Here is a 20,895-nt window from a genome sequence, read left to right as displayed (position 1 = left end):
GATCATCGAGCGACGTACCGGGGAAGGGTCATGGAGGACCGGACAGACGAGCGTGGACGTTTGACGAGGGGAGTGCTACGACGCATGGAGCTGAGCTTTGACTTGCCGCCTTCAGTTCGTTGTGGACCAGGTACTGGTCGAGGACCACCTGCACCACCTATGACTTCATCTTCTTCCGATGACGAGGACCCATCCGAGATCGAGGTTGATGTTGCTGCACCTGTTGCGCCACCTCCTGCTACTGCTATCGATCCTACCGACGTGGCGTCGTCCTCGAGGCTCGTGGAGCCAAAGAGGGAGTCTGTTGTTCCATCTGCCTCACGTCTTTTTCCTTTTACTCCACCGCGCGGCTACCGTGTGGAACCCCTGGTTCGGGTGGTGGAGGAGGATGTTCTAACTGGAGAGGTGGATGTTGAGACGGGCATGACTAGGACGGTGCGCAGAACAGTTAGGAGGGAGGTCGTGGACTTAGACACTGAGATGATCACGGTGGATTCCGACTCTGACTCCGACAGCGATGTGGACAGCTACTCGCCGAGCGACGAAGGAGAGGAGGAGGAGCTATGAGCGGTACTGGGAGGGTAGGTTAGGCAGCGTCATATTTTGTGTAGAGCTCTGATTCGTCTTACTTTTGGGACAGGGTAGGTTCCCGATGCATGGCTTTTTGGTGTGGTTCTCTTGATGAGGAATCACAGAGAGTCTGTCGGACTATAGGGGTCTTTTGTTTAGGCCATTTTGGAGCCGACTTTCTCTTGGATGACTGTACGTAAAACTTTTTACTTACACTACTGGTTCTGTATATATTTGCCTACGGGCACACTACTTGGGGTCACTGCGAGTGCGCGTGACGTTGACGTGCAGCGGAGGCTGCACATGTATATATGTTTGTACATCGGTTAGTTTAGTTGTTGGGTTATGTCTTTATTTTCTATCGCTTTAATTAAAAGGAATCAAACGAAAAAAAATATTATTACCTGTTTTCCGCGTAAAGTTTATTTTTAGTTACTTAAGTGACACCTGGAAATCGGGGTGTTACAAATTATTTGTTTACTTTCTTTTCTTTTTTTATTTTATTTGAAAAACATATATAATCTGTATTTTTAAAATTTGTTTTTTTAATGCAGATTTAATATTGAAAAAGATGCAGATTTAATATTGTTTAAAAAAAATATGTATTTCAAAGTTAATAAAAAAAAATTTGTATCTATATAAAAAAAACCCTTTTAGATAAAATATTCACAAATATTGCACTTTTTTATATATGATGGATTTTTATTCAATATTTGGTTTTAGGATACAAAAATTAAATGTATATTTATCTTATAGTGTTTTAAAAAATATGTATTTCAAAGTTAAGAAAAACAAAATTTGTATATTTTTTATTGGGATGATATGGGGGTGATACGTGGCAAAAACTTTTAGAAAAAAATCTTCCTTTAGTATATTATATAGATAGATAGATGTCAATTCCGCACAAATAATAATGACCGAAAATTTGTAATTTTGATTCATAAACCATAAATAAAAACAGCTTCTACTATATATTCAAATAAATTTTCTCATATCTCTCTATTCTAATAATGTTACATCATGTATCGTATTAATCGCTTATACAAAATTTTTATCATGTTAATCTTATTTGGCGTAGACAACTCTCTGTCAAAAATAATATTGAAAATTTTGACCTCCATCTATTTTCATCAATCACACACTGTATGTATTTTAGGATGCTTTTTAAATTTTGTGAGCGGTTCGTGATGCTAGTCCCCCCTGCAATATCAGTACCGCAAAATGCATTAAACACATCTAAATTCTGAATTGTGTGGTGTGGTGTGGGAGATCAAAGTCAAATTCATCCAACTCACCTAAACCCACTGAAACGCCGAATTCACACACTCTATTGAATTGTCAATGCAGATTTGAATAATTAAACGCACCCATCACCATGTGTATACATTGTTTCAAATCCCAAACAAATTTTCAATTAATCATATTAGTATACAGCTAATCACATTATTTAAAATAGTAAATGGTCAAATAGAGCACATGTCTAGTAATGTTCTTATAATTTTTTAGAACTGAATCTGAAAATATCTCTCAATAACATAGATTAGGACCGATAATATCAAGTGAAAATTGTATTTATAAAAGGTAAACACAAAATTTTAATACTGAGAGAATAAGAATTTCATGTGAGAAGATTTTGATCTTCATAAAATAAGGAAGGACATTAAATAATCAAGAAATGATTGTCAAGATATATGCTTTTTCGCGAAAATCTCATTATTTCTTCACCGCAGATTTGCGCATCATTTTAAGTAACCGTAGTTGATATTTGTAGTGGTTAAAAATTTTCTGAAATTTACATGTGAGTTAAATGTTCAATAAAAATTGTATGTTGATATATCAGTATTATTAAATACTTTTTTCATTCTAATATGGTATTTGCATTTTAAACGCTGCTAATGTTTACCGTCTTAAACAACCGCAAGAAATATGCATGTAAGTTTGTATGTACGCTAAAAATTGTAGGTTCATATATCAAATTTTATATAACTTAATAAATTCCTAAACTATGTGTATAACCTTAAGCAATATTAATTTTTTAGGAAAGAAGTTTTGAATGAATAAGTTTTTTTTTTTTTTATAAGCAAAGAAATATATTAATATGAAGAAGTGATAGGGAAAATTAAACAAGATCCTGAAGGTTGATCCAAAAACCACCCGAATCCCGGGGATTATCATTTATATATTAGTGATTATAACTCCCAATAAAAAGGTTGAAATATAAAAATCTGATACCATTAGTGGCACTATTTTCTATATGAGAAAAAGATCCCATCCGTTAGAATCTATCCATTCCATTGTGAAAACACATACAACAAAAATAAATCAAACCTTGCCATTTTCCACCCCATCTGAGTCAGTCTCTGTTTTCTTTCTGCTCTGCCTCCACACCACAACACACAAAACAAGCCACACCACACGCAACCAATACTAATCAACCTTGATCAAATAATCCAAATAACCAATCATCCTACAAATACCTGAAACCAAGAACAACAACAACAACTCTGAACTCTCCTTCCTTCAATGGAAATGGAGGGTCACGGGGGCCCACTCCCAGCCCACACAAAACCCATCTCTCGTCTCAACTCCTACGTAGCCAACACCAGATTAGGCAAATACTTCAAGCTCACACAGCGCAACTCCACCTTCACCACCGAGCTCCGCGCCGGCACCGCCACGTTCCTCACTATGGCCTACATCCTCGCCGTCAACGCCTCCATCTTATCTGACTCCGGTGGAACCTGCTCTGTTTCCGACTGCATCCCCCTCTGCTCCGACCCTTCTACCCCTCTCTCCGCCTGCACCGGCCCCTCCCTCAGCATCATTCAGCCTGACATCTCCTGCAAATTCGACCCAATCAACCCGGGATACCAATCCTGTTTAGAGAAAACCCGGAAGGATTTGATCGTCGCCACCGTCGCCTCCTCCCTCATTGGCTGCTTCATCATGGGCGCCTTCGCGAATCTCCCTCTCGGCCTCGCCCCGGGGATGGGAACCAACGCGTACTTCGCCTACACCGTCGTCGGCTTCCACGGCTCCGGCACCGTCTCCTACCAGAGCGCCCTCGCCGCCGTCTTCATCGAAGGCATGGTCTTCCTTCTCGTCTCGGCTCTCGGCTTCCGGGCTAAACTCGCCAAGCTCATGCCGAAGCCTGTCCGAATCAGCTCCTCCGCCGGAATCGGGCTTTTCCTCGCCTTCATCGGACTTCAAAACAACCAAGGAATCGGCCTCGTCGGATACAGCTCCTCCACTCTGGTCACACTCGGAGGCTGTCCGAGCTCGTCACGGGCTTCCCTCGCTCCGGTGATAACCTCCGCCATTAACGGCACGGTTAGTTTGCTCCCCGGCGGAACTGTCTCCGGCGACATTTTCTGCCTCCGTGACAGGATGGAAAGCCCGACACTCTGGCTGGGCCTGGTGGGTTTCATGATCATTGCTTACTGTCTCGTGAAAAACGTGAAGGGGGCGATGATATACGGCATCGTTTTCGTCACGGCCGTGTCGTGGTTCCGTGGAACTAAAGTCACGGCGTTTCCGAACACCGAATTGGGTAACTCCGCCCATGAATATTTCAAGAAGGTGGTTGATATCCACACCATAAAAACCACGGCGGGGGCGTTGAGCTTCAAGGACATCGGAAAAGGCCATTTCTGGGAAGCAGTAGTGACTTTTCTCTACGTCGACATTCTTGACACCACCGGAACCTTATACTCCATGGCGAGGTTCGCCGGATTCATGGACGAAAATGGGGATTTCGAGGGGCAGTATTTCGCGTTCATGTCGGATGCTACTTCGATTGTGGTGGGTTCGCTGTTAGGAACTTCGCCGGTGACGGCGTTTATCGAGTCGTCGACGGGGATCAGGGAAGGTGGTCGGACGGGGATCACGGCGTTGACGGTGGCGGGGTATTTTTTCCTGGCGTTTTTCTTCACGCCGCTGCTGGCGTCGATTCCGGCGTGGGCGGTGGGGCCGCCGTTGATTTTGGTTGGTGTGCTGATGATGAGATCAGTGGTGGAGATTGATTGGGAAGATATGAGACAGGCTATACCGGCGTTTGTGACGTTGATATTGATGCCTCTGACATATTCCATTGCTTATGGGCTCATTGGTGGGATTGGGACTTACATTTTGTTACACCTTTGGGATTGGATTTTGCAACTTTTGGAGCATTTGGGTTTGGTGAAATCAACAACAAATGTGTCTAATAATGGAGTCAATGGGGTGCCTCAAATTCAAAATCAACAACTTCATCATCTTCCTCAAGATCCTACTGCAAAAGCACTTCAAGTAGAAGTAGTTTAGTTCTGTAATGATGATGATGATGAAGTAGCTTTTTTTGTTATTTATACATGGCTGAATTTTTTTTGTAGGGATATTTCATGCCAAGTGTGAATGCATGGCATGCCTTGTTGTTTGAATAGCTTTTCTTGCTCTTTTCTTCTTGTTGCTTATATAATTGTGAAGTTATATTTCAAACATATGTCTCAATCAATAGCTCAAAGCCTGGAAATGTTTGGATTTATTTTGTACTGAACTGCATCTTAGGTTTTGTTCGTATATTCTCTATAAGCTACTTTAATGTTATATATATAGGTCACAACGTTGAATATGTCCATGTTCATACTAGCTTCATAGGGTATTTATATGTTAGAGCCTAGATTTATTATATACTCCTATGCTTTCGTAATGAAGTTTCTATTTTAATGCTAAAACTCATCACGAAAGCACAATAAAATTAAAATATTGGGTAGGAGTTTAATATTTAACTCAATTTTAATTTTTTTTTTTTTTTATGGATTCAGCTCGGGTTGTCATTCAGGACTAGGACATGCCTCGCAAACAAAAATGTATTATACCAATTGTGGTCTTCATTTGCTCTTAATTCATTTTTGGTACATCAATTATTCGCTAGAAACTTATTTATTTTACTTTAATTTTTTTTAGAACATAGGAAAAGTAAACAACAAGACTACAAGCTAAAAGAATCCTCTTCAAGAAGAGGCACCACCTCCGCCGGAGGAGAAAGCAAATGCGTAACACCACATTGAAGCCATTCACCAATGCTTGCCGGACAATCCGCCGGCGCGTTACCATCTCTAGGAACATGACAGATGTTGACCTCTCAATTCCGCGAAAGAAAAAGATGAATGTCCATCAACATGCTACCATATTGGTGGAAATCATATCTACCCTTCCCCACCGCTCGAACCAACTCCAGACAATCCACGCCACAAACAATTTTCCTCTAGTTTCTACTCCAAACGTATTTCAGGCCCAACATCAATGCTTGCATTTCAGCAAAGAGAGGATCTCCACCTGCTACTCCTTCATAAAAGCCTCCTAGCCACTTCCATGTAGCATCACGAACTAAGCCCCCCATGCCCATACGACTATGAACATGACTATAAGCTCCATCAACCATGAGCGAAATGCCCCCATTCGGGGGTGGTTTCCAGCGAACAATCTTCTGCAATGTCTGAGCTTGTTGAGCCTCACCTTTAAGCCAGCGGTCATGCTCCTCCAAGTCCTTTCGAACCTAGTCACACACATGCGAGACAGTCCAACGTTGGTCACCAAGGATAAGAGTAAACAATTAAATATTAAACAAAAATAAGTAGATAACCCCACTTACCTAATTGCTAGGAAAATCACAATTATGGCTAAGAGCGTGTTTGAATAGTTATCTCCACAATGTGAACGGAGGTTTGCTCGCTCCAACAAGTCTTTGCTTGAATGTGTATTAGAAATTGAGATATTGATGTTTAAGAGCATTTAACGGACTTAAATAGCAAAATAAACGACCTAAAGTATTTACTAAAAGGAGAGAACATCTTTTTTTTTTTTTTTCTGCATCGGAAAGGGGAGAACATCCACTAAAGCAACTAACTATGATGAAACAAGGGAGCTATTCTCAAATGTGAACAAAGTATTCAACTATTTATATAGGAATTATTTTTTCACATTCCCTTTTAAGTGGAAATGACGTGGAGAGGAGAGAGCGAGAAGATAAGTGATCTGATGAGTGTTATATGCTTGAATGAGAAGAGATAGATAAATAAAAAATAAAGTGAAAAATAATATGAGTGTGAATGAATCCTAACTAATACCATAACCTTATTTGACACTTTAAAAGCAATGGAGTCAACCCATTTTAAAAGATCACTACGGTTGGTATATTATATGTTGTGGGTATTCCTCTTATTCAATTTTATTTGAAAGGGATGTTCTCAATAATCTTTTTGTTGATTAGTATATCTTTAGCTATTAAAAAAAATTACTATGGTTTGCGTTAGTTTAGGGTGCTACATCTCACAAATAATTTCAATGTTACTTGTAGGCTTTGTTTGTTACAAGGTGAAAATAGAAGAGAGAAAGAGGGTGGAAAAGAGAACATGAGGAGCATGTGTGAGGCTAGTGGCTTTTATAGATTCTCTCAATTTTGGAGAGAAACAGTCGGAGAGTGCATCGTTTATAATTATTTTTCATTTTTAGTGTATTCTAGCCGTCCAAACCGGAAAAAAAAAATATTTTATGTCAATTTTATAAAAAAAAAGTCTTTTATCTAAAAAGTAATTTTTCACTTTTCACCCTCTACTCAACTAAAAAGAGATATGTACCAAAAAAACTAAAAAGAGATAGAAGATTTATCTCTAATTTATTTTTTCTGTTTCTATTGTACCAAATAACATATAAATTTTTTTATTTTTGTTATCACTTTCTCTCTTCTCATATTTTCTCTTTCTCTCTTAAGTCAAATAAATTAGAAGTGTATAAATACAGATCCAATTAATTTCTTCAACACATATCTCTTTTTGTAGTGTCACACCACGACAATATAAGTGGACACTTCCATTCAAAAAAGTTGACACTTTCAAGTGGGGAATTAATAAGAGCTAACACAGACCATCCACCTATACGGGACCTCTTTTCATTAAGCATTGCTGGCTTTTGTCGAGTAATTAATCAGAAACTTCAATAGTTAAACACGTACCAATTAAAGTACGAAGACAGCATGATATATTCTCCTTAATTGTTCATGAGATTGATTGGCTTCAAAACTTGTATTCCCACACTAATTCTGGATAATTAGATTGCATATTCTGTTTGATGATTGATCCTATAAACGTGTGAGAAATTGGATGAGGGAACATATTCTTCGTTTTGTGTCAAACTATCAATAGAGAAGAACAAAAAAGGCCGTTTCGAACTTTCTTCTTATTAACCCAAAGATTATGTCGGGGTCTTGTTTGTTTGCAATAGGAACAGGTGTAGTTGGATTTTCACCTGAAATGACATGCAATCCAATCACCATTGTTGCATAGACACGTGATGATCATAAAGTAGCAACAACCTAGTAAACACCACTTTGACACGAGTTATGATATATACACACCTCTCCACTTCTTTTTCACCTCCATTATATCTATTTCTCTCTTTTTTATTAATCAAATCACATATCACATCTTTATTTTCTCTCTCCTTTCTTTCTATCTTTCTCTTCTTCCACCTCTTCACACCTCAAAAATGAGGTGTGGAGATATAATTATCCCTTTCACACCAAAAGCGACAATAAATCCAATGCTAGCTTGTATATGCACCAAAACAAATATCTAAAAAAGAAAAAACTTTAGATTAAATTGTTGAAACTTGAAAGTACAATTACAGGTATGTATAATTAAAAAGAAGTACCGTCAAAAAAAGAAGAAGTAGGAGACGTGATTAATGATGAGGATGGTTGTGGCCCCTCTCAAATTCTTCATAAGTTATGCAAAAAAAAAAAATCATTTAACTAATAGATTAAACACCAAGGAATCATCGATCGACACTTATAAGCGAAAACAAAATATAAGAGAGTGATCGTGATAATGTAGTACACCGAAGTAATCAAAACAAAACATGTTCACTCAGAGAAATTATAAAAAACTTAAAGACTGAAAGTCATACAAAAGCCCCCAAACTTCAAGAGTCATTTTAAAAATTTGATCAAAAATAATATTTTTTTCCTCGCGTTCTATCTATGCAACTCATTTGGCTATCACAAAGTTGCAATTTGTGCAACTTTCAAGGGGGCCAAATCGCTAAAAATACAATATTTAGGACATCAAATGAAGTTAAGTCTACTTCAATGAGAACAAATTAAGAGAAGAGAAAACGCTCGATGGTAAGACCAAATTAATAGAGAAACATAACAGAGGAGGGAGAGGAAGATGCAATGACGGAGGGGAGGAGACAACGATGGCGATGTAGTCAGCAGCGCAGCTGAGAATGTGGATGTGGTGGAATGGGTAGTGATGGAGGAAGTGAAACATAAAAAAAGGAGAAAACCCATGCCTAGAGGATAGGAAACTATATGAAAGAGTGAAAACTCATATTGAGAGTGAACAAACTTCACACCCTATAATTAATGAGGAGGAAGACTGCTGGTTTGGAAATATTGTGTAGTGCTGAAGGGGGAAAAAAAGGAGGCAATTCTCCTAGGGTTTGGACATAAACTTAGTGCAACTTAATCAGTATGTGTGGAAAAATGGGCTTGATGAAAGTCTTCATGATTTTTAGTGGGATGAATCGGGTATCTCCAACCCAATAACTTATTTTTAGTCTATTTTTTTCAACCCACTAAATAGATTGGCTAAACAGGGTTGGGTATGGCTAACCCGCCGAATCAGACATTAAAGAATATTAAAATTAACTTTTATGTATTAGTTTTATAAGCAATATAAGAAAATGTAATGTGATTAAAATAGTAAGAGTTAGATGGTGATGAAGATGATGATGTTAGTGATGGAAAAAAGGATGTATCTTCTTTTAAGAGATAATCTAATGTTTTGAATTTAGAAGATGATGATTGAACCACTTAAGGGATTTGATCTAATTACCTTTGGTGTAAAAGACTATGTTGTTTGAATTTACTTAATTGTTTTGTAGTTTAAGATATTGAAGCAAACTTGTGGTTGTGTTAAAGACATTCATATGACAAATTGAGGTTGGGGTGGCAATGCAGACCAAAGCGCCTGACCTGCCTCCCTTTCAACCCCTCATAAAGTGAGATGTGGCAAGCTGACCCACTAGAGAATGTGGATTGAAAACCCAACTCACCCCGGCCACTTAGTGGTGGGTTGGCCAACCAGTAAATAATACTAATAATAATAACATGATGTAAAGACATTTAAAATAATTTTTTGACTGCTTAGCGGGTCGGCCCACCAAAACTCGTTCAAAACAAAATTTATTTTTAAATTTTTTTCCAACAAAAAGGATAAGTTGGTTAGTGATAGGGGTGGAAATAGATTCAACTTTGCTTAAATAAGTCTAACTTACATAAAAAATTCAAGACCTGAGTCTGACATGTTATCTGCCATAGAATTTTTCTAGGCTTGAGCTTGAGCCTTTTGAATATTTTGTGTGACCTAGTAACCTAATTAAAAGTCTACTTTGTATAAGACATTTGAGTAAATTTCAGCAAATTTATTAAATATATCAACAAATTAATTTAAAAGACATTCTAGCAAATTTGTTCGTAAACATTTATAGGCTAACGAGGTGAAATATTTTAAAATCATTATATTGTCTAACCTTGAAGTGTAATAAAAATTTCTCAAAATATTGAGTTGGTTAGGATTATTATGAGCGGAAAAATTCTCTCTACCAAGTATTTAATACAGTTGCATTCACATTAATGACTCAAATGCAAAACATCCGCTTAAGTTAAAATAAACTCGTCCCAATATTTGATCTACACGCTTATGTATTTAACCAAGTTTGTTAGTATATATTAGAAAAATTTATATTTAATTCTCATGAAACTAATTAGTTCAAATCATGCACGGCCAAAAACAATATGATCCCAATAAGATAAAAAAAAAAATTATAGACAAATGTTAGTTATTAGTAATGTTAGTAAATTCGTCATCTCAGGGTTCGGACCCTGGACCTTCACCCTCCCAAACCCTTATATTCTCTAGCTCTTACTACTTGAGCTTACTTTCGAGGACCTAAGATAAAAAGTGGCTCAAAGCAGAATTGTTGGCACTTGGCACCGCTTCATTTCATAATGACTCTTATCCACTTAATTTAATATTAACAACAACTCAATGTATCGCACTGAGTGCTTGTAGAACTTCAACAATTGTCAACTTTAAGGGTCAACAAGTTTAACTATTATGAATTGCAACTCCTTTTTATGGATAAACTGTGTCAATCATCAAGCAGCGACAATGAAAAGGATGTGTATTATCATGGGGTGGGGGAAAACATGGTTTTGCTGGCATCAAGTAGCTAAAGCGCTCTGGCTCACACCATGGTCTAAACATCAATTCAAAGAGTGGGGTTAGGTGCAAAACTAGCTCCATATTGCCCACCTTATCTGCCACTATGAAAGGGACAAAGTGGGATTAGGAATAATCCTACAAATTATAAACGTTAAATCATGGAATAGTTTCATGTCTATCATGTCTCGAGAATTTTGACAGAAGTATTTTATTGCCGGGCTCATTCTTTTGGTGTGTAGCAGTGATTCTAAGCATCTTTTAGTTTGTGGATCTCGTTTTTCTCAAGTTGAGAGGAAATTAACATCTTTTTCCTTGAGCTTATCTTCTTGGGCTAAGGTTGCTGGTCCACTTCAGATGTATAAAACGCAATGCCAGTCTAATACCTCAAACTTTGGCTTGAAATACCCGCATGTATATATTTCACATATAATAAGTTACTGTTCTGAAATAATTTCTAATTATGGAATCAAGTAAGTTAGCAACTTTTATCCTCATTTGGATATCTAGTGGAGAGTCTGTTGTCATATCAGAGGAAGGAGAATAAAATGATGGAGCTATACAATCAGAGATGCATGATTTCTTGAAATTATTCATCTTCTCTTTTGGAATTCACCAGCATAAAACACTCTGGCCTACTATACTCCCCAATATAGTTTTTTTTTTTCTTCTTCTTCTAATCTGATCATTTCCCCTCTTAATCCTGAAGCTTTTTGTTCTTGCATTTTGCTTCTCTCTATCTCTATGTAGGTGTGTTTTACACTAGATTAGACTGCAAATTTCCTGGACTAATTTTTGAAGTTCATGTTTGTTTATTTCTGTTATACCTGCTAGAAAATGTAAGCAATAATCTTTAGTCATTAAGAAACAAAAATCCAACAGCGGGAAAAAACTCAATCAATTAACTGATCTCCAAGCCAATGCAAGAAGATCAGGCTACTGTATGTTTGAAAAATCTATGGAGTGCTAATGTAGTAATAGAAATATGTTGTCCTCAAGGGTATTGTTGTTAATCACTAGTTCACTAGATCAAATTGTTTGAGCGGTCAAACGTTTGATTAATTGTAAAATTAAGAGAACTAAAAGGCTTGAAATTAAACTAGTGATGAGAGTTAAATTAATAAAGGGTGTTAGGAATGAGTTGTTATTCTTCTTACACATTCCTAGATTCATTAAAAAAAAAATAGTTAATCAATGTCGGCTAAAAGACGACGATAAGTAGACAAAAGCTGACGCTAATGTCGATCTAACAGACATCAAGGCTCACTTTAAATGGTCTGAACTAAACCGACGCAAATTCATAAAAATTAGCGTTATGGATCGACTCTAAATAACATCGGCTTGGTCGATGTTACGACGTAGAAGAAAAACTTTGCACTGACCATAACTGACGTTAATATTAAATGTAGGAATAACAATAGGTAGGGTTTGGATAGGGTACTGTAGTACTAATCCCCATACCCGCGTCTTAAAAAATTACATGTACCCATCTCCATGCTCGCTTGGGTAGCAACTCGAATACCCATCTCTGTATCCTCTGAGTACCAATATGCTCGTACCCATACTCACTGCCCGCAATTTAGTTAATCAAACTACAACTTTCACTATTTACATTATTCAGTAAAAAAAACAAAAATATGACCACTATTATAAATGAAAAAAAAAGTTAATTAAAATACAAAAGAAAATCTAAATACTTAACAAGTAAAATCATTCAATTAAGTATAATTTTTTTAAAAGACTGCTTGGAGATTGTGGACACTACAACATTTTTGTTTTTCGAAACAGTTGAAAAGTGTAGTCATAAACACAAAAGGTAACAGTTCTTGTTTTTCATAACTTCACGCAACAGTTTTAAACTGTCTCATGTTCTGGTGTTAGCTATTTCTTTTGGGGACTGTTTCTCGTGCTCTCTCGTAACAATGTAAGAAGATGTAACATATTGTGGAGAAAAGACAACAATTATCACGTAATATTTGTTCCCTATTATTACATAGAGAACACTTATTTAGTGTTGTTATAAAGTGTGTTGCCTAAAACGAACCATTTATGACAACATGCACAAACTAATTCCTGAAACACTTTTAGCAACACTTTTTACTTGTTGCATGTACCCTTGTTGCTAAAAGCAAAAAATGGTGTAACGAGTCTTTATAAAGAGAGATTCAGGTTCCATTTATATTCCAAGGACTTCCTTGTTGTACAATAATTGGACGGAGAGGAGGCCACGTGAAGAAGAATAAGAAAAGGAGGAGGAATGAGAGCCAGCGGGTGTAGATGAAGAAGAGAATGTTGAAGTGAATGGGGTGGTGACACCACCACGTGCTGACCTTCCACCTATGTGGATGGAGGTCGCTTTCGGGTGGATGTTCTTAAGGCAAGATCGCCTTCATAGGAATATTGACCTCTACTGGAAGGGAGAGAGCACGTCCCATCCCAAGTACCAAGACCCATTGGATTTCAACACTTTGGAGCAAGGGATGGTGGACTTGAGCTTCATGCATGACGCTGGAATAACGCCATATTTTGGTGGTGATGAGGATGACCATGACCCCATGGAATGATGGTTTTTGAGGTTACTTCTTACTCTTAGTGTAGTTCATGCATTTTTTGCATATTTTTCTATTTGTAGTTTTTATTTTTCTTTTGTTCATGCATTGTTTAGTTAGAGTTGTTTTTTGGTCTTTACTTCTCTATACTCACATGTTGTTGCCCCTAGTTTTGCTCTCTAACTTGTGTTGGTTTTGAAAATGTTTTTTGAATACTTGTGTTGTTTTGGGGACGAGTGATTGCATGTTGTGGGGAAGAGAGGAGGAGACTTCGGTCTTCTGAGTGTTTCTTGAGGATAGAGTTGGTGTGAGTCCATAAGGGTCCATCTTAGACCCTTCATCATAAAATTTCCCTGGAGGATCCTGACTCACTTGTACTTCTTGGTTCTGTATTGATTTCACTCTTTGCATGCTTGGTGATACTTGCACTATTCCTGAGACTTGTAAGTTTTTGAGCTTCAGAGTTTGTTGGTTTGTATATTTGTCCTTAGTTGTCCCTTTTGAGCCTATTGAAGATTTCTTTGTTTGCTAAATAATTATGATAGATGATAGGTTGGAATTTGGGGAGTGTTGGTCATTGCATTGTTATGGAGCTAATAAAAGTTGAAATGTCTCTTGCCCCAAGTGTTAAAAAAGAAAAACGAAAAAAGCACTCCTAATCAAAGTTGGAGTTTCAAAAAGAAAAAAATAATAATTGGAAAAGGGGTCAAGAGACTTGTGTTCTTAATGTTTCTTGGTTTAAGCTCCGGGGTTTCTAAATTGCACCACACTCAATATGTTGTGAAGCCTAGTCTCCCTTAGGGGACCAACTACCTTGTGCTACACCTAGCCAACATTTCAACCCTTTTTTAAGTCTCTTAGAATTTGTGCATGCTTGATCTTTGTTACTCTTGAGTGAATGATATCCAGAACCTATAAACTAATTGTGTGCTGAGTGCACTAAATCAATATCTCATCCTAGGAATTATAGATCTATATGCATTCCGTAGTGGACTCTACACTCTTTTGTATCTAAAAGTTGCATGAAGTAGATTGTTGTGTCTTTCTTTTGGAACCGGTTGTACTTGCTAAATCCCCCGGTTTTGTGATAGTATTCATTGTTGAGCACTTGTTTTGGGAGCATTTCTTGCGCTTGAGGGCAAGCGAGTTGTGTTTACGCTCGATGGCGAGTTGTTGTTGAGTATAGTGGTGTAATGACCCTCATTTAGTATTGTTTTTAGGGTCATTTCTTTGTTAGTTTTGAGTCTTTTTCCTGTGTCTCATGTAGTGTTCCATGCATTCTCATGAATTTTTATCTTTTTTGTGTTGTTTGTTTCGTTTTGGTAATTTCATAGTGTTATAGGGACTTTTCTTGCATTTTAGTTAAGTTTAGGGGTTTTATGAAGTTTCCACTTGCTTTGGGGTCTTTGTGAAAAGCTAAGCTTTGAGTTTCTAGATATTTTCCTAGCTTGTTCATCAAGGTTTCAGGTTCAATCAGTTGAAGAGGGAAGGTCTATAGGCTTGAAGGAAGCATTAAAGTGGAGTAAAAGTGAAGTTCAAGAGGTTTATGAGCGTGCATGTGGCGGCGGCGCTCAAGCCCCCCTTAGTGGCGCCTGAGCGCCAATTCAATAGATACTCTGGCTGGCAATTTTGAAAGTTGGTACTCGAGCGCTTCTGTCTAGCGCTCCAACGCTAGTGTTAACATAAACTTGTTATGTTGAGGCTTGAGCAATTGGCGCTCAAGCATGCTTTGCTAGCGCTTGAGCGCCCAGACTTGCTCACTTTGCCTATAAATAAGATTTTTGTCATTTATTTTGGGAGAACTAGTCCAGACTCCGATCAAATTTGATAATTTAGCTAAGTTTAGAAGCTGAGGAGCAACTTGGGGCTTGTGGGAAGCTTCCACTTTGTAATTTTCAGGTTCATTTTCATTATTCTTGTATGGATTCTCTAGCCATGAGTGGCTAGTCTTTTGATTGCTTTGGGTTTTAGACATTCTATGAAGTTTTAGTTGTTAAATCCTATCTCTATGCATGAGTTCTTGTTTCTATCTTTGTATTTCAATTCTATCATGTATGATTAGCTTGAGTGCACACTTGCTATAGGCTAGACTATAATCATAGCTGAAGTTTGTTGTAGTTTAGGGACTTGAATAGGAATAGACTCTTCTATGATTGCTACTAGAAATAGAGGAAGGGTTAGGTTTTGCTGGCCTGAAAATGTATGCTTAGAGCCTCAAATGAATGATTAAGTACACAAGGAATTGGGCATAACTTTTAGTTTGAGAGAATTGCTTATGTGAGGCATCAATAAGTAATTGGTTTGGCTAGAGCAACAAAGATAGGTTCGAGGTTTCACATGCATAGGATATGTAGACTAAAATGGAATAGATGATCAACAACCCAAAGCGTTTTTACCTTCGATATTTACAACATTATCACCATTGTTATTTTGACAATTCTTTGTCACAACCAATCAACATTGAAATAGGAATTTTTATTGCTTTTCAAACTCTCAAGCTTCATGCTTAAACCAATGATTTTCTCTCAATTCCCTGTGGTTCGATATTTTAAAATCGGGTGAATTTTTTACACTTGCAGATTGACCAACAGGCACTACACGTCAAAGGTTGGTTATGGTTTTATTCAGGACATATGGAACTAGAACAAGGCATCTTCGTCTGACACGAGCTCCCTATAACCAGCTTTATGGAGGAAGTTTGGGGCAAGCAAGGCTTTACCAGGATGCAAGGAGACTTCCTGAAGGGCCATGATGCAGTTTCTTCTGGTAAGGGACCACCTCTTCCGAAGGGACATTGATGTTAATCACTCATGTTCTCTGTGTATGCTTGGTAGTGAAATAGTGGACCACCTTTTTCTCCAATTTCTGGTAGGATGGCTATTTGGTATGCTTCTTCTCTTTCCCTGAGGGTGGCCAATTTTTCTTCTTTTATAGAACTTTGGGTTGCTGTCTTGCAAGAGGGAGACTCGGAAATGATTGGGAGGGTGCAGACTTTGGTTTATCTGAGTTGGAAGAGTCAGAATCAGCTTGTTTTCCAGAAGAAGGCTTTTTATGTCAATCGGGTTCTGACGCGGCTGAGGAGCTGTGTTCTCCTCCTCCTCCACTCGCGAATGAAGGTCTGGGAGCTCGGGTGTCGGCTCCAACTGGGACTGTCAAGCTTAATTTCGATACATTTTTCTGTTCTAACAGCGATGCACAGATGGGATGGTGGCGCGTAACACGCGTGAAGAGGTCATGGCTGCCGCAAGTTCTTACCCGCTATCCACGTTGACACCTTTACTAGAAGAAGCGTTGAGCTTGAGGTGGATGTTGGCTCTTGCGGTTGAGTTGGACTTCCGTGGTGTTAGTATGGAGACCCATTGTCTCCAATTGTTTCAGGCTTGGAGGAGAGGGGTGGCAGGTCTTTCATACTTAGATTTTGTTATCAGGGATTGTCGTTTACTTGTTTCTACTTTCGAGTTATATTCTTTTACTTTTGTTAGACGATTGGATAATTCTGTGGCGAATTTTCTGGCGAGGAACGCCCACACCTATGTTGACTCAGTATGGGTGGAGAGAGTTTCTCCGGCTGCGATTCTGTTTATGGACTTGAATGTTATGACTTCTTTACCTATTGGTTCTTAATATATGCAGTTTAATTTATTTTTAAATTATGTGTAAAGAGACTAAAGACAATTTTTTTGGTACACAGGAAAATTAAACAACGAAACTAAACCGGATCTAAATCCTTCAGCAAGAGAGGCAAGACCTCAGGAAGAGGGTCTTCCAGGACAGTGACATCACATTGCAACCTAGCACCAATCCTTGCAAGACAATCGGTAGGTTCATTACCATCCCGAGACACATGGCAAATGTGAACACCCCAATTGCGAGATAACATTAGCTGAATATCCATTAAGTAGCTATCATACTGATGATAATCAGAACTCTTCTTTCCAATGGTCTGAACTAAAGCTAGACAATCAACACCACAAACAGCTTTACGCCAATTTCCTTGCCAAAGAAACCTCAACCCCTGTAAAACTGCTTGAATCTCAGCGAACAATGAATCCCCACCATTTCTACCAGCATAAAAACCACCAAGCCACTTCCCCGCCTAATCACGGACAAGCTTCCTTATTGCCATATTTTACACTCATCTCTATTTTCTTCCTACTCACTTCTCTCATCTCTGTTTCATGTGTAAAGACCATTAGATACCAAGTAATTTTCTTTGAAAAAAATGATAAATGAATTTTTTTAATATTCAAGGGTGTTTTAGTCAAAATAGCTTCATGATCACCTCGTATAAACAATCTAGACCAGAATCAACACTGAGATGCAGACAAACAAAGAGAAGCAAAGAGAAATGGAAGCCCTTTCTAACATACGTTCCCCTTCACTACTCACAGCTCCTTTGGATACCCAGGTGCTTTCAAAGCAGAGGAAGCATAAATCTCCACACAGTTTCATGGTTCCTTCAAACATCTCTGTCAGGCTTAGCAAAATCTGTTGTACACTGTCAGAAAGTGAGATTGAGGAGAACCCCACAAGCAAGAGTGCCCCTAAATCCAAGGACAGGATGGAGGACTACAATACAGCTATGAAGAGGATGATGAGGAGCCCTTATGAGTATCACCACGATCTGGGTCAGTTTTTATTCATCTCTTTCCAACTTTTGTTTCGCCATTTACTGTATCAAATGCTGCCACTGTTTGATATGACTATGATGCCAAGAAATGTCATTTAGAGGAATGCATTTCCTTCACACTGCACACAACACGGTTGTTTGTTTATTAGTGTTGTATTAATAGATGGTCCTAGACAGAATTATGATAGTATCATATGGACATGGTTCTTTTCCTTCATTGTGTCTTTTACCTTTAAATTGGAGAGGGAATTATACCCCAAGACACAAAAAAAGATTGAGGATTTACTATGCTATATAAAGTTTCTAATTAGCACCAAATGATTTAGTTTTAATGACCGAGGCTATGTTTGGATATTCGTTGACAGTAATGTAAACAAACGTTAGCATGCATTTCAAAACAAAAAAGAGAATGGAACTCTTGGTGATTAAATGAAAGTCTTGCACTCACTTGGTACCCAGACACACTCAACTGGAACCTAAACACACGCAGTAGTTTTGATAACTTTATGATGGTTATCCGTTGAATTGGATGTGAATGTGTTTTTTCTCAATCTAATAACTTTTTTCAGTTGAAAATACTGTCTTGTAAAACCAAATCTGTTAGTTGAATGTGCTTACAACTGGGAAAAAAAGTCATTTGAAGAGGCTGTCTTATGTTCAATGGTAGAGATTCTTTGTTGCCCGAAAAAATACTTTAAAAGCAAAGCCTATGCCATATGTTGCTGCGTGAAGTTCAATTTTAATTGGTACAGATTTGAGTTTCACAGTTGATGTGAAGGGCCCTTAAAATAACTATTTCTCTATCGTTAATTGTTCATTTATTTATGGTTTAGACTCAGACCTACTATGTCATTCAACTGATACAACTAGTGGTTCCTAATTTCAGGTATGAATTACACACTTATAACTGAGAATTTGATTGTGGGATCCCAACCACAGAAACCTGAAGATCTGGATCATCTTAAAAAGGAAGAAGGTGTGGCATACATTCTAAACTTGCAGCAGGATAAGGATGTTGAATATTGGGGAATAGACTTGCAGTCAATAATAAGACGATGTCGTGAACTTGAAATTAGGCACATGAGGAGGCCGGTAAGCTAGGCCACATTTTATGTAAATTTATTAAGGAATTAAACGGTACCATGTATTTTGTATGATCTAGACAACATGCTAAACGAACTTGTATGATGTCATTAGGAAATAGAGTTTTGAAATGTCATGGCTAGTCTCTTTTCCCAACTCAAGGTTCCTCTTTAATGCAACTGACTATGAAATTGTTCCAAGTTCATTGAATGCTTTGCTTACATGTTCTGAAATTAAAATTATCATTCACATTTTGATACATTGTTTTATTTACATTATTAGGCAGTAGACTTTGATCCAAACTCCTTACGAGGTGCACTACCTAAAGCAGTCTCATCCTTAGAATGGGCAATTTCTGAGGGAAAAGGAAAAGTTTATGTGCATTGTACAGCTGGACTTGGAAGAGCTCCGGCAGTGGCAATAGCTTATTTATTCTGGTTTTCTGGCATGAATGTAAGTCCTAAACCCTCACCTTATAATTGAATCCAGAAACGAATTTCATACCACCTATTTAACATTTCATGAGTGTTATGGTTGCACACCATCTTGGTGTTGAAATGTGAGATTTTGCTTGAAATACTAATAATAGAAAAGAAAAAAGAAACACTATTAAGGCTAGATACTCGTTGCCACTGGTGCAAATGGACGTTAGCACTTAGACAAAAAGTGAACGGAAATCTTCTTATGGATTGAGATAAAAGTTCGTTCAGATAGCACTCAATTGGTATCCAAACATTATTAAATCAGTGTGACAGATAGGTTCACAGTTTTTCTAGTTTAGAAGTGTAATTTTTCACAAGTGAATGTGGCTTTATTCTCTTTGGGCAGCTAAATACAGCATATGATATGCTAACTTCAAAGAGACCTTGTGGACCAAATAAAAGAGCAATACGCGAAGCTACTTATGATTTGGCTAAGAATGATCCATGGAAGGAGCCATTTGAGAATCTTTCCGACCATGCTTTTGAGGATATTGCAGACTGGGAGAGGAACCTGATTCAAGATCGTATCCGCTCCCTTCGTGGAACTTAGACAACTTTGGTAAGTGTCTCTGTTACGAATATTGGGAGTCTGCATTACATATATAGAGAGAGAGCTACAATAACTTTTACCCTTTTTTTGCTCTTGGCCATCAATAGGGTGAACCAAATCATCCCCATATTGAGAAATATTTCAAGCCATGCATGCCTTTCATGTGATATGATGTTGAGATGTAATGCTGTATTTGTCATTAACAGGTTTCTATTTATCAAGATTCCTGCATCACTACATAAGTTGGCAACCCTGCATGGATGGTTTGAGATTCCCTGATGATACTGCTGTAAAATGGAGATTTTTTTTATCTAAGCATAGCCATATAGGATTATAGGCATATATAGCTTGTAAGTTGTATGAAATATTCGGTATAGTATTGTATGGAAAATAAATCAATTTTGTAATCAATGCACCATAATTTTAGACTTTGTAATAATATTTGAGACAACAAGCTTAGTTACTCTTATGGACAATCCTACCAGCAAGCAGGAAATTGGTTCATCTTTGATGACATTATTAATTTCCCCCTTCCTTTGGCTTTCTAAATCAGTTCTAGTTTCTGTCTAAAAGACACAATAATACTAATCATGCCTTCTGTATAAGAAAAAAGAACATACTGGTATTTAATTATGAGAAGGTACCATCAAACGCATAGATCAACTGCCTGAGATTGCTCTAGTTCATGGGAATGCATCTGTGTTAAATACTTGGTAGTGCCAGAAAATTATGAGGAGGTTTTCTTGTTGTGCAAGTGTTGAAGTTT

General features: G+C 37.7%; 2 protein-coding genes across 2 annotated transcripts; both read left to right on the top strand.

Annotated features, from left to right (window-relative positions):
- The first annotated feature begins 2,767 nt into the window (after window positions 1-2,767).
- Window positions 2,768-5,046, top strand: LOC130710553 (adenine/guanine permease AZG1). The gene has a single exon (XM_057559866.1). It carries the CDS (start codon window positions 3,094-3,096, stop codon window positions 4,870-4,872), a length of 1,779 nt encoding a protein of 592 aa, XP_057415849.1. The 5' UTR covers window positions 2,768-3,093; the 3' UTR covers window positions 4,873-5,046.
- Window positions 5,047-17,687: 12,641 nt separating this feature from the next.
- LOC130710546 (phosphoglucan phosphatase LSF2, chloroplastic) lies at window positions 17,688-20,645 on the top strand. Its single transcript, XM_057559855.1, has 5 exons — window positions 17,688-18,012; window positions 18,901-19,106; window positions 19,380-19,550; window positions 19,926-20,138; window positions 20,336-20,645. Exons 1-4 carry the CDS (start codon window positions 17,703-17,705, stop codon window positions 20,127-20,129), a joined length of 891 nt encoding a protein of 296 aa, XP_057415838.1. The 5' UTR covers window positions 17,688-17,702; the 3' UTR covers window positions 20,130-20,138; window positions 20,336-20,645.
- The last annotated feature ends 250 nt before the right edge of the window (window positions 20,646-20,895 follow it).

The sequence above is a fragment of the Lotus japonicus genome, chromosome 1 (genome assembly GCF_012489685.1).
Source record: "Lotus japonicus ecotype B-129 chromosome 1, LjGifu_v1.2".
NCBI classification, from domain to species: domain Eukaryota; kingdom Viridiplantae; phylum Streptophyta; class Magnoliopsida; order Fabales; family Fabaceae; genus Lotus; species Lotus japonicus.
Note: the sequence above shows the minus strand (reverse complement) of the source record. Positions and strands in the feature narration are given on the sequence as shown.

Bases quoted from the DNA above. Each gene is read 5' to 3' on its own strand.
- LOC130710553 (XM_057559866.1), top strand. From the start codon at position 3,094: ATGGAAATGGAGGGTCACGGGGGCCCACTCCCAGCCCACACAAAACCC.
- LOC130710546 (XM_057559855.1), top strand. From the start codon at position 17,703: ATGCAGACAAACAAAGAGAAGCAAAGAGAAATGGAAGCCCTTTCTAAC. The intron at 18,013-18,900 runs GTCAGTTTTTAT...TCCTAATTTCAG, and splicing joins TGAGTATCACCACGATCTGG to GTATGAATTACACACTTATA. The intron at 19,551-19,925 runs GTAAGTCCTAAA...CTCTTTGGGCAG, and splicing joins TCTGGTTTTCTGGCATGAAT to CTAAATACAGCATATGATAT.